The sequence below is a fragment of the Pelodiscus sinensis genome, chromosome 11 (genome assembly GCF_049634645.1).
Source record: "Pelodiscus sinensis isolate JC-2024 chromosome 11, ASM4963464v1, whole genome shotgun sequence".
Classification (NCBI taxonomy): Eukaryota; Metazoa; Chordata; order Testudines; family Trionychidae; genus Pelodiscus; species Pelodiscus sinensis.
In genome coordinates this window covers 27,278,595-27,295,449 of record NC_134721.1, presented here as the reverse complement: position 1 = coordinate 27,295,449, position 16,855 = coordinate 27,278,595, and the positions used below count along the sequence as shown (strand labels likewise).

The 16,855-nt window shown below is 40.9% G+C and overlaps 1 protein-coding gene and 1 non-coding gene across 4 annotated transcripts in view; one reads left to right on the top strand and one right to left on the bottom strand.

Moving 5' to 3' along the window:
- The window catches only part of IL17RD (interleukin 17 receptor D), an 80,179-nt gene that overhangs the window by 10,192 nt on the left and 53,132 nt on the right, over positions 1 to 16,855 (bottom strand). For all 3 annotated transcript variants that reach the window (XM_075938871.1, XM_075938873.1, XM_075938872.1), the window contains 9 exons: positions 12,852 to 12,977; positions 9,331 to 9,449; positions 8,743 to 8,863; positions 7,472 to 7,516; positions 7,222 to 7,373; positions 5,398 to 5,463; positions 3,078 to 3,132; positions 1,955 to 2,065; positions 435 to 619 (listed from right to left, as the gene is read on the bottom strand). In XM_075938871.1, the coding sequence (XP_075794986.1) occupies positions 435 to 619; positions 1,955 to 2,065; positions 3,078 to 3,132; positions 5,398 to 5,463; positions 7,222 to 7,373; positions 7,472 to 7,516; positions 8,743 to 8,863; positions 9,331 to 9,449; positions 12,852 to 12,977 (980 nt within the window). The remainder of the gene's footprint in view (positions 1 to 434; positions 620 to 1,954; positions 2,066 to 3,077; positions 3,133 to 5,397; positions 5,464 to 7,221; positions 7,374 to 7,471; positions 7,517 to 8,742; positions 8,864 to 9,330; positions 9,450 to 12,851; positions 12,978 to 16,855) is intronic.
- On the top strand, positions 2,299 to 2,387 carry LOC112547079 (small nucleolar RNA SNORA17). Its single transcript, XR_003090830.1, has one exon. It is a non-coding gene; the product is annotated as a small nucleolar RNA SNORA17 (small nucleolar RNA).

Genomic DNA, 16,855 nt, shown 5'->3' with positions numbered 1-16,855 from the left:
TCAATACCATCATAAGAGGTGCCTTAGAAATACTAAACTAGATTAGACACATAATAGCATGGCTGTGCAATCTACAGAAGATCTAAACTCTGATAACCAGACAAGCATAATATGTGCATGTGCTTTTGGAAATTAATATATAAAGAGCTATGGACAGCTGAATGACATCACTAGGGTTGACACAAATTTTCTATAATACTGTGGCTGATGTATTATTTGGTTTGCCTTTTTCTTTAAGCGGAGAAAATGTACATAGTAGAAGATCCCTATATTAATTTTGCCTGACGCTAGTGAAAGTTACTCTGTTTAGCAAAAAGATATTTGAGAATCTGTTTAGGTGAAATATTTTCAAGGGCTAGGCTACCATGAGTTTTGGGAGTAATGTTTTCCAATAAGGCAATTTTAAACATTAAAAGAAGAAGTGATTATCTTACCTCACAGCCACAGAAGTCCTGAAGAAAATAAGCGAAGCACTGAACGACACTTATGTGTTTCTGGCAATCTTTACTGGAATAGCAGATGAACACTTTTGGTCGGGGACGGAGCCTTTCCACATGGAGCGCTGCAGCATATGTGGAAGATTCTGAGCTTTCCTCATCTAAATGGGAATATATATTTTCTAAATTGGAAAGGAAAAAACACGAAAATCTTCATACTATCCAAGATAAAAAAAAATTCTTTATTCTAGATAGATTTATTATTGCACCCTATAGTAAAAGGCTCTTCATCCCACGACATTCATCTTTCCCTTCCTTTCCTGAATAATAAAAGTTACATCCCTTCTTCTACTTCTATTTTTCAGCTTCTGCGGTGAAAGATGTTTTGCATGGATAATTACAGACTATGCAAAGACCACAGTACTGACATAAGTGCCTTACTTCTTTGTTTAGGAACCTCAAACATGCTTCCCCGTGAGCGTTTCCTGCTTAGCAATACAATGGGCTTCTTTTAAACAGTGATACTGGCAGGTGAAGAGAACAAACCTCCAGAGGGCCTGATACCCTTCAGAAACACGTGCAATATCTCTCTGTGGTGTTCATCTCGGTTTTTGCTGGAGCCGTGCAAACATGCCAGAAAGACCCAGAAGGGAAACGGACTCAGCCACTGCCATCTGCAGTATCCCTCATCCCCAAGATTTTGAGCGATATCACAGATCTGTGAGGATTGGGGGTTGAAACCCCATATTTTTTATGGGGAAACCTAATCACTCCATGAAATCATAGGATTGACTGATTCCTTATAAATTGGCGTGGTGCGTATTTGCTTGCAAGCTCTACATCTGATACAGAAAAGGTAGAAGTGAGCATAAGTTGCTGGTATCTAACTTAGGAGGTATTTGCTGGAAAAACTTATGAATAGCCACATGTAAGGAGAAAGATGAGGCTGAGATTTAAGAGGTTTTCTTGTTGTTCTCTGAATTCTGAATTTAGCCAACCAGGAAGGGGAAGTAACTTAAAACTAGATTCTGTTCCATACGAGGCTGGGAATAACACCTGTCTCCATGCATACTTCAGGGTATTACTTTCCTTACACCATAATTCATCACTTAAATAATTCTGTATTGAAAGAGAAAATAGTCTAAAATATATCATCTTCTGGATCTCTTCACAATCTTACCATATCGTCTCTACTTTTTCACTAATAGACATTCAAATCAAATAAAAACAAACCAAATATGTTTTCTTCTCACACAACCTATCTTATCCTTCTGCTGGATTTTGCAATGAAGTCATAATGCAAGACACAATATTTATTCAGGGGAGCAAATCAACACCAAGTTTTACAAGTTTGCTATAAGTTCGAGTAGATGCAAAGGTTGGGAGTAGAGGGTTTAAAAAAAAAAGCTCTTATGATAACGAAATCTATTTTAAATAAACCTATTTTCCCCTTCAGATTTGTTGCAATAAGCAAATTCTCCTTCAAATGAAACAACATACCAAAAATCCCATCATACCTTGTTGTTTTTTACGGCACATCACTGTGAAAAGCGTTGCAAATGCGGAGATGACAACTAAAGGAACAGTAATGGCAATGGCCCTTATTGGTCCAGCCCACGGGGAATGTACTTCGAAAAATAAAGCAGAATTAGAATGCAAGTTATGGTGCCATTATCTAACCTCATCTTCAAACTTGGTACTGATAACCACTGCAGCACATTGTCATCAAATAATTTTCAAATATACAAATATACAGCTAAAATCTGAGCACTTTCCAATAATGCATTAAATGAGGTGATTAACATCTATTACATGCGGTTTGTTCTGTCTCATTCTTTCCCCAGGGAAAGAACTATTTTATTTTGCCTCTATTTATTTTTTAAATGCACATGCTGCTATGTGTTTATGTTAAGAGATGGCAGATTGAAGAAATGAGACTTGAATTGCAATGAAGTTAGTGAAGTTTCTATGGCCGTTGATGTCTGAGGAAATTTGGTCTGTGGTCTTAAATTAAGCCACAAAGAAAGCTCTGTCTCCTGCATAGATAAGTCTAATCTTATGATTGAAAGTTCCATTTTGCTTGAGGAGCAAGTTGTCACCCACAGTCTTCATCTCCTCATGGGATCTTTCCAAAACTTGTATGTACGGTAACTAATGTATAACTTTATTTTGTGTGTAACTACATAAGTGCTACATTTAGGCTGCTTACATGTTTGCATGTCACTATTTCCACACTCTGCTTGCCAGCTACTATGTGCATTTGACTAAGATACAGTCTTATCAGTTTTTAACCTGATTTTTCACATTAGTGTATACAGCAAAAATTATTTTCCAGTAAGGATTCCTAGTTGTAAAATATGTTGATGTAAAACCACTAACAGTCAAAATCATATTTACACTTCCTTTACTTTATCTTGCTAAATTTGTCTTTGCAATTATTTACAAGCAAAAATGGAAGTAAAAACCACAGATATACAAAAGCAATATTATTTTTTGTCAAACAGTTCATAGTGAGTCTACATTTAGAAACATGGTCAAACCCCATTAGACCTGACTATCACCATTATTCTGGCAAATTATCTTTTACACAAATTATCACTGGAAATGAGTACATATTGACTTTAAAAAGAAAATTTTTACCTGGCTTTAGTGCATATTGCATTGTTTTCCTTGTTGTGTTGGTGTCATCTACCAGCTTTAAAAAAGAAAATTCTCATTTTAAATACTGGAAAAGGTATAGAAAAATAAATTTTGCAATGTGAAAAACACTACAATAATCCTGAACAGCAGAACTAAGGGAGGTCACTAATTGCAAATGACCAATGAGAAGTACCTAGAATCAGTTATTTTTCTGATAAGATCAGGGATGAGTAAAGTATGAATCATATTGTTGTAAAACCAGAATACTGTGCTCAAATAAAAGTGGTCTATTAAAAAAGGAAACAATCCAATCTAGTGAATGTCCAAGACAAAGGAAATAGGTGATAAGACGGAAGGAGGAGGAATGGGAGTGAGATGCAAGAGGTAAAGGTCATATGAATAGGCATTGTATTTTTTATAAAATTGGAGATGGCCAATTTTTTCACAATAAGCAAAAATACACAAAACATTTTAAATAAAAATTTTCATGAACATTTTTGCCTTTTCTACCCCAACTCAAATAAAACAGCTTTTACTTCAGGGATCCAAAGACCCAAGTTACCTCACTGGGTCCAAAGCCCCTGATTCCATTATTTTATGTTATTGAATGATCATATTACAATAGTGACTCAGTCAGCTTTTTACCATTTGAATCTGGCCAGGAGGTTGCAATCTTTTGTTTTGAACACAGATCTTTCTGCTTCTATTCATGCTTTTTCTTTTTAATCTGAAGATTAGAATATTAAAAAGTGCTCTCCATGTGGCTACATTGTAAAACCATTTGAAGTCTATATTATAGGTGGATACACATTGCAGTAATCAATCCACTGGGGGTGAATTTAGCAGGTCTAGTAAGGACAGGCTAAATTGACCACCAAACATCCTCCCATCAACTACAGTACTCCAACAGAACAAGAAACTTAAGATAAATTGATGGGAGAATTTCTCCTGTTGACCCAGCATGGTGTAGACACAACAGTAAGTCGACCTAACGTATATCAACGCCAGCTACATTATTCATATAGTTGTAATTGTATAACTTAGGTTGACTTTACCCCGTAGTGTAGACCAGCCATGAGTTGGTGCAAAACACAGCAGCTTGCTTACTGAATAGAGGATCTCACTAGAAGCATATTGTATAAGGTATTCCCGAATTTGCATTGGCTGTTTACTGGTCCCAGGGTACAGTTTAAAATGCTGGTTAGAATCCCTAAAGTCCTAAACACCCTGGGACCTGCTGCCTAAGATGCCAGTTACATCTGATTCCATGACATACTGCCAAGTTGTGGTCAGCAGAGACATTTGAACAGTATGCCCCTTATCAGCAAGACAGGTCATTCCCTGCGAGAGGTTCAGGACTCAGGAACCCACTTCATTTTTTGGTCTGAAGTAGCCACAATTTAGGGACTTCTCAGTCATGCTGCAACAGGATTAAAGGTTTGTTAGTGGAATGATGGTGTAGTGGAGTAAGAAGGAGCTGGTTTTTTTAAGCTGCCTGCCTGAGGTGGCTGAGTTGTGCTATTTTTCCTTGTCTGATTGTTTGTTTGTTTTTAAACACTGTCTCGGTAATATGTTGTCAAGCCACCTAGAGTCTTTGTTTAGGAGTTTTCTTTCCTGTAGAATCTCAGGGTTATGAACTCTTTGGGAATGGAAGTTGTTTGTAACTCTGAAATGCTCATAACTCTGAACAAAACGTTATGATTTTTCAAGTTTACAGCTGAACATTAACTTCATATAGCTCTGAAACTTTACTATGCAGAAGAAAAATACCACTTTCCCTTTATTTTAATAGTTTATGTTTAACACAGTACTGTGCTATATTTGCTTTTTTTCCCCTTTTGTCTTTGCTGCTGCCTGATTGAATTCTTCTGGTTCCAAATGAGGTGTATGGTTGACTGCTCAGTTCATAACTCTGAGGTTATGGTATATTATTATTATTTAAAACTAAAGAAAAAAAGCAACATTTACTATATAATTAAGAGGGGTCAGAGCTCCATATTTCTGATTAGGATTTTGGTTTGGTGCACAGAAGAAATGCAGCAGTGACCAGTGCTTGGGAAAGCAGAGAGATTGCGATTTGTACCTGGCTTCTGCATGAGGAAGATGCAACACAGGGGGTGCTTTTTGCTCTTTTTCCACTACTGCACAGCCAAGCAAGGCCCAAGCATGATCTGACCTAAAAATGAATTTGCCCCACTGAATTCAGTGAGGGTGCAGAGGCTTTAAATTACAGCAGAATGAGACTCTCCATGTTTTATTTGCAACTAATTTATTATTTTACTTCTTTAGCTGCATTGAATTAACTCTTCACAAATATTACCTCAATGATGTAATCCCCTGGAGCTACATTCTGAAGAACACAACTTGTGATATCCATGCTTTGTTCCTGTAAAGAAAAGGAAGAAAGTAATTTTAAAAGTAGTTCACATGTCTTATAAAGCTAACAGAAAATGCATTTACAGCAATGTTACTGATTTGGACATTCACATTTCCACCATGTACACAGGCACCTTCTATCAAACAAAACCCAACTGAAGATTGATAAAGAAATACAAACCTTTCTACTCAAATGTCTCAGAACTGGAATCGGGCCACCAAAGGCCTATGAAAGTTTCAGGTAACAAATAAATTCTACACTATACCTTGAAGCTCATTAACCTCAGGATCTGGTGGCCTGCTTGGCTGATCAGGCACCAGGCACTCATCACTGAACAAACCACCACCTGCCATGGAGTATTTAACTGACAAAATGAAAACAACTCAGCAGACAGCAACTACCTTAATAAGTGATCTCTAATCGCTAAAGGTCTGATTCCCTTCTGCTCTGCACCTTATGTAGACATTCACATCAGCGCAATATTTGGGCACATTTCGCAGCACCTTCACAGTTGTGTAAATATCTTCACAAATAACAGAATGTCAGTGAATTTGGCCTAAAGATTTATATTGTAAACTCTGATGAGCAAGTACTGTACTTCCCTAAATGTCTGCATATCGCCTAGAACACACTGGATCCTACGGTAACAAAAAAGGGTAATAAAATTGGAAACTAACTTTAAACATACTGACATGACTGTATCAATAGACAGTTATGCTATCCACTCACCCAGTTTAAAGGTCTTGTCTACAATATCATGTCTGTTGGCATATATGTCACTCAGGGGTGTAAAAAAACCCCACACCCTGAATGACATAAGTTACACTGACAGAAGCACCAGTGTAAACAGTACTACGTCAGTGGGAGAGTGTCTCCTGCCAACATAACAAGTAGCTACCACTGCTCATGAAGGTGGCTTTATTATGTTGACATAGATCTTATTGTGGTGCAGCTGCATCAGTACAGCTGTGCCATCGTAAGCTCCCTAGTATAGACATGCACTAAATAATAGATACATGTCAACTTACCAACAATACCAGTAGGAAAGATGAAACACTACCCAGTGTTCAGCAAAATAAACCTACATCATTGCCATGATTCTGTGATACACATTTCCTATAAAGCATTGTCCTTTATGATTTTATTTTTGGTTAACTCTGACTTTAGCACTTCATTTCTCATCAGAGATCTAAAGGGCATCAGCTCTGTGAATTTTTCTAACAACATAAGAAGATTTTTACTAAAGATTGAATTATTCCAGAACACCAAAATTTTCCCATTTCTCTTGCTTTGGACAAGATTCCACCCCTCCACCCAGAGTCTGAATGGCACTTGTATTGGGCCCACAGAGACCACAAGCTATAATTTCCTCATCCACCAATGCCATCTCATCTCTCTTCTACACATGAAAGGAAGTTTAATAGTTTAATTACAAGGAGGAACACCTTGGGGAGTTGACAATATTTAAGGAAGTGAAATTCTGTTCAGAAGCATATAAAAGAGGAAAATATGAATTACAATGATAAATTCAAGTACAATTAAATCTGCTAATTAATTTGTAGCCCTTTGGGGGGCAAAGACACCATCTTGTCATGTATTTATTCAGCATCTAGCACAATGGGGCCTCAGTCTTGGTTTGGGCCAATAGCTACTACCAAAATACAAATAATGTAAAAATCCTTTATATTTTATAAACATGTGAAACGCTAAGGTCATCTAGAATGTTTAAGAATTACTACAAATCATTAAAGGATTTGCAAAACTTACTTGTCTGCAGGTCTTTTGTTTAAAGGATCCTTCATCCTTAAGTTTGTAGTGAAGATAGTAATATTTAAAGCCGAAGTTGTGAGGTGCATGATCGAAAGACACTTGCATGTTAAAACCTTGTTGGGTAATATTCAGATTCCTGGGCTTCCAGACTGTCAGAGGAGAGATATTTATGGATTGGAAAACTATTATTTCATGAACCATGAAAATTTTGAACATGAATGAATGGAAAATACTATATTTTACTTACAGGGTTTGCAGGCAAGGTTTTCTGGCTGTAGCAACAATTCACATGCTACAAACACACATACAAAAGGAGTATTAATGATAAAAATTAGGTTATTCAACTGCTATAATCCATAAAGAGAAAGAGGAAATAAAAGGCAGAAAAATGGGAGCAATTTCATATTTTTATTATGTAGCATTTCCCCAGATATTTCAGATTTTGCCATATTTAGCAAGCTCAGCATTCTTGTCACTGCTCAAATCACTCTCCACCTTTACACACACAAAAACAGCCTACCTAGTTTCTCCAAAATAAGCAATATGTGAGTATGGCTGAAATAAGCTAACTTATCACAAACACATTTATTGGACTATAATTAAAATGTTATATTAGTCAGCATCACAAAAGCAGACTGGAAATACCAAATCATTTCAGAAAAATTATTTAAACTATTTTAAAAACATTTTAGAGGAAAGAAAATCCTGAAATGTGCATGTTCTCAGCAAGGAAGAAGAAAAAAAACGATTGCCAAGATTTTTTTTAAAAAACCCTGTACTTAAAGTTATGTGCCTGTGCCCAAATATAGGCACTTAAGGCTTGTCCTCATAAGAAAAATGGACCATGATGTCTATTTCAGAATAAAATACAGGACTATGTAGCACTTTAAAGACTAACAAGATGGTTTATTAGATGATGAGCTTTCGTGGGCCAGACCCACTTCCTCAGATCAAATAATGGAAGAAAATAGTCTATCACTATTTCAGAATAGCTATTCTGGATTAACTCCATATATGGATATTCTTTTCCAGGCCTCTGCTACACAGACTACTACTTTTGCCCATTTCTTTGAAGTGGTTTTATAATTTGGACTTTTGTCCACTATAGACCAATCTGTTGTCTGAAAACTCATTTTATGTGCCTCAATGTGAACCTCAGCTCTACGCTCACAGCAGGTAGTTCCTCTCCAGCAACTTATCCCCTTAAATACTGCCTCTTCTGTTTTCCTGACTGAGGCCAGATCTACAACAGGAAATTAGGTCTGTATAACTATATTGCTCAGAGGTGTGAAAATTCTACACCTCTGAAAGATGCAGATAAACCAACCTAACCCTTGATGAGGACAGTACTAGTGAGACTTCTCACATCAATTTAGTTACTTAGGGAGGTGGAGAACCTATACTAAAATGAGAATTATGGGGCACCACTACAGTAATTTAAATGTAGTCAAGCTGTAAAGAAAGAAAAATAAAACGGGGGAGGGTAAAGAGGAGGAAGATGATATGCATGATACTTACGTCGAGTTCTGAAGAAAAATGGGTGGTAATTACTTTCATTTTTAATGGAAGGAAAAGGAACAATCTTTACAAAATAATCAGTTTCAAATTTCAGATTTAGGAAAGGCTGAGATTCCATTCCCTAAAAACAAATATACATAATGATATAGTGATATTTGCTTAAGTAATCTGCCATGGTCATTTAAGGATACTATTTTAACACAGCCCACAATTCTCCTGGACATGAACAGAAATTTAAGTGTTTTAGGAATCCTATGACCTCACCCTCTCTTGACAACTGTCTACTGCTTGCAGGAAGCCCAGCTGGGTTCTGCACTGGTAAAGGAGTGCCCACCTGCTACATGGTTCCTCAGATTAACCTCCTCCTCACTGCAGTGAAGTTGCTGGTTCCATCAACAGGGCAACCTCAAGTGACAGGGAGTGAGGGCTAGATTTGCCCCAAAATTAAAAAGATTATGACTAAAAAAAGAAATTGCTGGCTAGTAAATAGCAAGTTTAAAAAAAAATTAAGAAAACACAAATGTCTCTTTTCAGCCCACATACAGGATCAAACCAATAATGAAATTTTCCCTAAAGCACATCACTTACTGTTCTTTTAAAACCAGAGTTGAGCTGCTTTGGGTCTTTTAAAACCATTTGCTGACACTGTCTTCCCTCTGATTTTAACTCTTCAAGTACTACTCGAAATCCTTTCAGGAATTCAATCCCTGCAGATGTTTAATTAAAATACAAACATTTCAAAACCACATTTCACTATGTGTGGTGCAGTTTTAAAGTACTATAGTTATTAAAAAACAAGCCCTAACTATCCCTATCACCTTTATATATGGTGTTTGCGTACCTGTCAGTTGGCCATAAATAATAATAATTCTTCTCCCAACATTTTTTCTGACTTGTCTATCTAGAATTTAAGCTCTTCTGGACTGTGTGTCTGTATAGTATTTACTCAATGGTGTCCTCACCTCAATTGGTCCTTTGGGTTTTACCGTAATACAAATAAATAAAATCAACAGCAGCAGCAGCTTCAATAATTTTTGTTCACTTTGTTCAATAATTTTTGTTCACTGCCATTATTAGCAGTAAAAACAATTTTGTAACATTTTTGTTCGCAAAGAATGGAAGTGCTGCTTCCATATCGTGTTCCTTTCATTTATGAGACCACTGGATTAGTGTGTCTGGATCAGGGATGGGCAATAATTTTTGATGGGGGATGGGGCACTCCAAGATTTTGGAAAGTGGTCAAGGGCTGCACTCTTCCATGATATTAAAGGAGGAGGTGCGGGGCCTGAGATGGAGCTTGGATGCAGAAGGGAGCCTGAGATAAGGGATTTCAGTGCAGGAGCAGGCGTGGGGTCTGGGAGGGAGTTTGGGTGAAGGAGGCAGTTGTGACCTGGAGCACTGGACTGGGGTGCAGGGGTGTTGGTTGTGACTAGGGCAAGAAATTGGGGTGCAGAGAAAATAATGGAAAAGGTAGGGGTTGTGTTTCAAGCGGTGGTGTCTGTTGGGACCGGGACATAAGGTTGGGGGACAAAGGAGACTGGGTTACAGCAGGGAGGGGAGGTGCTTGGCTCTGGGGAAGGAAAAGGGAGGCAAGGGGAGGGAGATTGGGTTGGGAGTATGACCCTGTGACGGGTCTGCTGGGACTCGCACTGCGTCCGGCGAGGGGGGGTTGCCGGAGAACGGCACGGTGAGCAGTGAACCCTCCACTGCTTTGCGGGGAGGCGGGGGAAGCTCCGCGCAGCCGCTGGTAATGGGCCGGCAACCTGCAAACGGGGGCAGAGGAGGGGGGCAAGGCGTCTGGCGAGGGGGAGTCAGTGGGGAACCCTCCGCTGCTTTGCAGGGAGGCGGGAGAAGCCCTGCGCAGCTGTCGGCGACGGGCCAGCCTGCAAGTGGGGGTGGAGGAAAGGGGGCAAGGTGTCCGGCAACGGGGAGTCAATAGGGAACTGCATGGCAAGTGGCGAACCCTTCGCCACTTTGCAGGGAGGCAGGGGAAGCCCCGCACAGCTGCCATCAATGGGCTGGCTGGGGAAATCGTGTTATTCCGGGGACGGTCGTGCAATTCAAAAAACATTCCCTAAAAAAAAAAATCGTGCTATTGAGAAAATGTGTTAAGCGGGCACGTGTTAAATGAGGAATTACTGTATTCAGCTTTCAAGAGATTGCTTGTTTTTATATTAAACATGTTCAAGAAATGACGTTTTGAATGCTTTGTACTCAGTTTGCAAAATCTTAATCCATAATGAGAAGTTCATTTCTTTTAAAAGAAAAAACTATTGAGTGGCTGAGATCAGGGTTTGAACTGTAGCACTGCAAACAGAGCAATTACAGGTTGTACCTCCCTTAACTGGGATTCTCTGGTCCAGCAACATCCATGGTCCGGCATGACTATGGATATTCCTGGACCACAGAACCCAGGAACAGGAACGTCTGGTGGCGGGGCAGGAACACGGTATGGATTACCAGCGACTCAGCAGGAAGCCCAGCGTCGGGAGTGGGAGGGGCAGCACGATGGAGAGTCCTAACCTCAGCAGCTGGGGAGCTCCAGATGCAGCCTGGGAGCTGTGACCCCGGCAGTGGCCATGGAGCTCCAGCCACAGCTCTGCTGGGGTTGCGGAGCTCGGCTGCAGAGACAAGCAGCTGCAGAGCTCTGGCCCCAGCTCTGGCTATGCTGCTCCAGCTCTGGCAGCAGCGGGGACAGCAGCAGCTAGAAAGCCCTGGGACTGAGGCAGCAGGGGGCCAGGCTGCCATAGTCTGGTGGCAGCAGGGCAGCATGGGGGCCATAAGAACAGGGACCTCCCCTGGTCCAGCAAATCCCCTCATTCAGGACCAGTTAGGTCCTGAGGGTGCTGGACAAAAGAGGTAGGGTTGCCAGATGATCTCAACAAAAATACTGGACACACTTGACATTACATCACAATCTACATTACATCTTATTTAGAAATTACCAGACATTTATATTTTCTCATTTATATTTTTTCAATTTGTTTCCCGAACAGAAAGCTCTACTCAAATGTCCGGTTCAAAACCGGACACCTGGCAACCTTAAAAGGAGGTCCAGCCTGTACGGTCGTAACATTTTAACATAGCCTTGGAAAACGAAGTCATCTTAACTATGTTTCTAGGAAGTGTGAAAAACACTCTGGTACAAGTCAAAAGTCTTCTGTTTGCCTAGTGCTGAGCAGTTTATGTCCACTTAGCTATCATCTTTCAGGAAGGAGGATTACCTATGGTAATGGAAGAAACCCACTCGCTGCCATAGGTGGTGTCTATCCTGAAGCCGTGCCACTGTGGCACTTCAAGTGTAGATAAATCCATACATATTCATATTGACACTGTATCAATCCTTTATGGGGAATAAACAAAATACCAAAACCTATTCTGATACAGAACTAATTACACCAAAGCATCTGTAGTTAACCAATAAATGCAAAAAATTCAAAGTTAAGAGGCTGGGGGAAGAGTAGGGGGTAACAGAAACCATTTTTTGTCTTAATTTCAAAACCGGTTATCTGTTAGACGTCACCCTTAATGGATGATGATTCCTGGGTAATGGTTAACCGTTATCTGGCAGTGGTCTGCCATGGGCGGAGGGCTGCCAGCTTCCAAACCATGCAGGCCAGGAGCTAGAAGTCTCCCCCTCATCTCCCAGCTGTTGTGTTCAGCCCCATGCGAGGCTGCCAACTCCCAGATGCATGGGCTGGGAGCTGGCAGCCCAGCGCAGGGCTGGAAGCAGAGTACCCGCACCCATTTTAATCAGTTAACTGGTTAAACTTAACGTTTAAGTGGTCAATTAATTAAATGGGATTTTATATCTCTAATAACTTTTATATTTTTTTAAACTGTAACTGTTTAAATGGTATAAAATTATTTTAAGGTGATGTTTTGCTTGTAGAAATATGAGACTATTTAAAAAAATAAAATTGTAATAGCCTGTTTGCTGAACACACATTCCAACAGAGTATACGCTTGTTGTGTATATAACTCAGTTACATTAATCAGGCCTTAATTAACATGAAAAGAAAAGACAAGTAATTTTAAATTAATATAATCATTAAGAGATTATTACAAAAGAGATGGTGAGTTAAACTGTTTTGTTCTCTAACACTTACCAAGTAGATTTGCTGTCCAAAGGATTGTAACTGCAACTTGTTCAGAACATGCATACTGGCTAATTGTTATATTTTGTACATCTCCAATCACATGTTTTCCCACTGAATTAAAATAAGGAGTGCAATCTAAAAACATTGAGAAACAAATCACTTAAATAAAATATATAGACTAATCTTCTCTTGTTCTAATTCACAAACTAACACAGGTCAACCTCTGGAAAGCCTTGTTCATGCTATTAGTCCCAATAATATTTATGTATGTGAGCAAAGTGAGCAAGATTCAGTTTATTCCTTAACGTTTTTTGAAGAATAATCATACTTAATAACAGGTTTTTCAAATGCATCATTGTACTTCTATATCTATAGCATAATAAGTCTACAGTGGGGTTTTAGTTGCAGGATAATTAAAAACAATGTTAGGGATGTAATAATATAGTTGATTAACCAGTTAATGCTATAGACAACATACATTTCCCCGCTCCCCTCCCTTGCCAGTACATTTTTTAGTACCGTATTTTCCGGCGTATAGGGCGACTGGGTGTATAAGACGACCCCCTATCTTTTTAATTAAAAGATAGGGTTTCATCTTATACCCCAGCGCCCCTCCGCCTCCTTTGCTCCCGGTGTCCCTGGTCTGCTGGAGATGGTCCCCAGCAGACCAGAGGCACCGGGAGCAAAGCCGCCAGGAGCGCCTGGGCTGCCCCCCCGCCGGAGCCCCTCCGCAGCTTTGAAAGCCTCGGGGGAAGCCGGCGGGGGGGCATCCCAGGCGCGCATGGGCTGCCCCCCCGCCGGAGCCCCTCGAGGCTTTCAAAGCCGCGGAGGGGCTCCGGCGGGGGGGCAGCCCATGCGCGCCTGGGATGCCCCCCCGCCGGCTTCCCCCGAGGCTTTCAAAGCCGCGGAGGGGCTCCGGCGGGGGGGCAGCCCATGCGCGCCTGGGATGCCCCCCCGCCGGCTTCCCCCGAGGCTTTCAAAGCCGCGGAGGGGCTCCGGCGGGGGGGCAGCCCATGCGCGCCTGGGATGCCCCGCCGCCGGCTTCCCCCGAGGCTTTCAAAGCCGCGGAGGGGCTCCGGCGGCGGGGCATCCGGCGTACAAGACGACCCCCGATTTTTGGGGGATGTTTTTTAACATCAGAGGTCGTCTTGTACGCCGGAATATACGGTAGGCTGGCCAGCCGCGCAGCTCAGTCCCAGCTTGCGCCAGGTCTGGGACCTACCTCTTCTGTGGACCTGCATTTAAAGTGTATCAGGATACAGACAGGCAGGCAACTTGGTTCAGTTCCAGTTTGCGCCAGGTCCAGGAGGTCAGACTCCATCCTGAACAGCGGCTGCTGCCTCCCTGTGCTGCTGTGCCTGTATCAGAGGCAGCACCGCAGAGTGACAGGCAGCCGGTCCATGAGGGGAACTGGTTTTTAAATTGATTCCTCTTGTGAACCAGCTCCCACCTGGTACCCCAAGCTGCTGTCTCTGATACAGAGGCAGCAGCATGGAGTGGCAGGGGGCTCTTTGAGAGTGGAGCCAAAGTGCACTGGCTGCCAGCCTGACCTCCAGGGACTATAGAATAGTCGAGTAACTGATAAGAATTCATGAGGTTACCTGACTATTCAACTAACCAATATTTAACGTCCCTTTTGGGTGAATGTACTACTCCATCAGATCAAACTTTAATGTATTATTTACATAAAGCAGTCTGGTTTAATTATCTTTTTTTCCCATTTTTTTTTTATGAACAATTATTAATACAATCCCACTGTTTCTCAATAATTCAGCTACCTGGCCTAAAGATGGCTTAACAGGCTTTGCTCCCACCACCTCTGAGAAAGAGAGACACACTGACAGAAAATAGCTTAACTTCACAAAATAAGATTTCATAACACTGGTAGTTAAACCACAAACTAAGTCACACCTGGCTAATTCCTTAACACACCAAATATTGGGTAATTTGTTTATGATATCACATGCAGTACAGATGGACTGGATGACTACAAAGTGTAGGATACCTACAATGGAAGCTGCAGTTTCCAAAGGGAAGCAACATTTGTTACTCCCCAGTACACAAGAAAAGGGATTTTTTCCCCCAAATCTTCCTTGTCTTGCTCTACATAATCTCCTAAAACATCAGACACTCAGGATACACCTACACAGCAGGATTATTTTGGAGTAACTGACATTATTCAAAATAATACATTGTGCATCTACACTACAAGCCTTTATTTCAAAATAATGTCAAGCTGGAGGACTTCTTACTCCGACTCACGGTAACCCTCATTTCATGAGGAATAAGGGAAGTCAAAGGAAGAGTGTTCTGCTGTGCAGACAGCACTAAAAGCCGAATTAAGCTATTTCAGAAGCAACTGACATAGTTGAGGTTGAGTAGCTTAAAAAACAGAAGTCAAACAAAACTATTTCAAAGTTTACTTTTTAACCTCCCATGGTTTTTATATCAATCTCATTGAATTTGTGTATGTGTGTGGGGGTGTCTTAATCGTGATTTATGAATGCTTGTATTTTGCAATGCCAGAATTTTGTCTATGTGGCATAGTAATGCAATTCCCTACTTGTAAAAAATATACTAAATTTGAAAAAAAGAAGTGTTGAATTGCTCTTCTAAGTTTCTAGTGCCTAATTTTAATAATCAGTTATTCAAAATCTGATGTTAGGTACTAGACTTTATTATGCTTGCAAAGGAAGTCAACTGATATAATCAAGCCAATGCAGAAAATAAGAATTTAAATCAAATACACTCCATTGAAAACTACGATTTCCAGGGAGAATAATTAATCACACTACCTGAATCTTTGAAATGGGCTTTTTATTTCACCATGAATGACAAGGATGAGCTATTTGGCTCCTTTAGGTAACTGTTGCACAATTCAGAACAACATATTTTGTACTTTGAGAAAATTGAGCAATTAGTTCCTGTTAAGTGGGATTCGTTGCTGAAAGTCAACCAAATGACAGCATGAATTTCCTCTTAGGAGAATAGAAATATCTCTTTCAATGGAAAATTTGGAGTAACAACTTCTTGCAAGGTCTGGATTCAATTAACAGTCTTGCCTAAGATTTTGGATCCAAGTTACTAAAATGCTATGCTGAAATAATAATTTGCCAAAATGCAATGTAGCACAAAATGTCTCAGGATTGAATGTGAGTTCCTGATTTGAAATACAGCAGTGAAGAATTTGCAGGCTTTACAGGAAGGCATTTCTTCTGTTAAACATTTATTTATTTTCTCACATTGAACAAATTATTTAGCCCCTTCCATGAAGTGTCTTACTTCATGGACAGGCTATGCAACAAAAGAAAAGCCTTTAAAAAAATCTATTTTCTATTTAAAGGAACTTGACTCTGTTTGCCCCCAAACTGTATACAGTAATTCCTCATTTAACGCTATAGATATGTTTCAGAAAATGATCGTGTTAAGTGAAAACGTGTCATGCGGAGTCAATTTTACCATTGAAAATAATGGAAAAGGTGGGGGTTGCGTTTCAAGCGGTGGTGTCTGTTGGGACCAGGACATAAGGTCGGGGGAGAAAGGGGACTGGGTTACATTAGGAAGGGGAGGTGTTTGGCTCTGGGGAAGGGAAGGGGAGGAGAGGAGAGGGGGATCGGGTTGGGAGTATGCCCCAGTGATGGGTCTGCTGGGACCCGCACTGCGTCCGGCAAGGGGGGGGTCGCCGGGGAATGGCACAGCGAGCAGTGAACCCTCTGCCGCTTTGCAGGGAGGCGGGGGAAGCCCCAGGCAGCCGCCAGTGATGGGCTGGCTGGGGAAACCCAGCCGCCAGCCTGCAAGCAGGGGCAGAAGAGAGGGGGCAAGGCATCTGGCAAGGGGGAGTCAGCGGGGAACAGTGTAGCGAGTGGCGAACCCTCCGCCGCTTTGCAGGGAGGTGGGGGAAGCCTTGCACAGCTGCTGGCAATGGACTGGCTGGGGAAATCTTGTTATTCCGGGGACAGTCGTGTAATTCAAAAAAACGTTCCCTAAAAAAAAATCGTGCTATCGCGAAAACG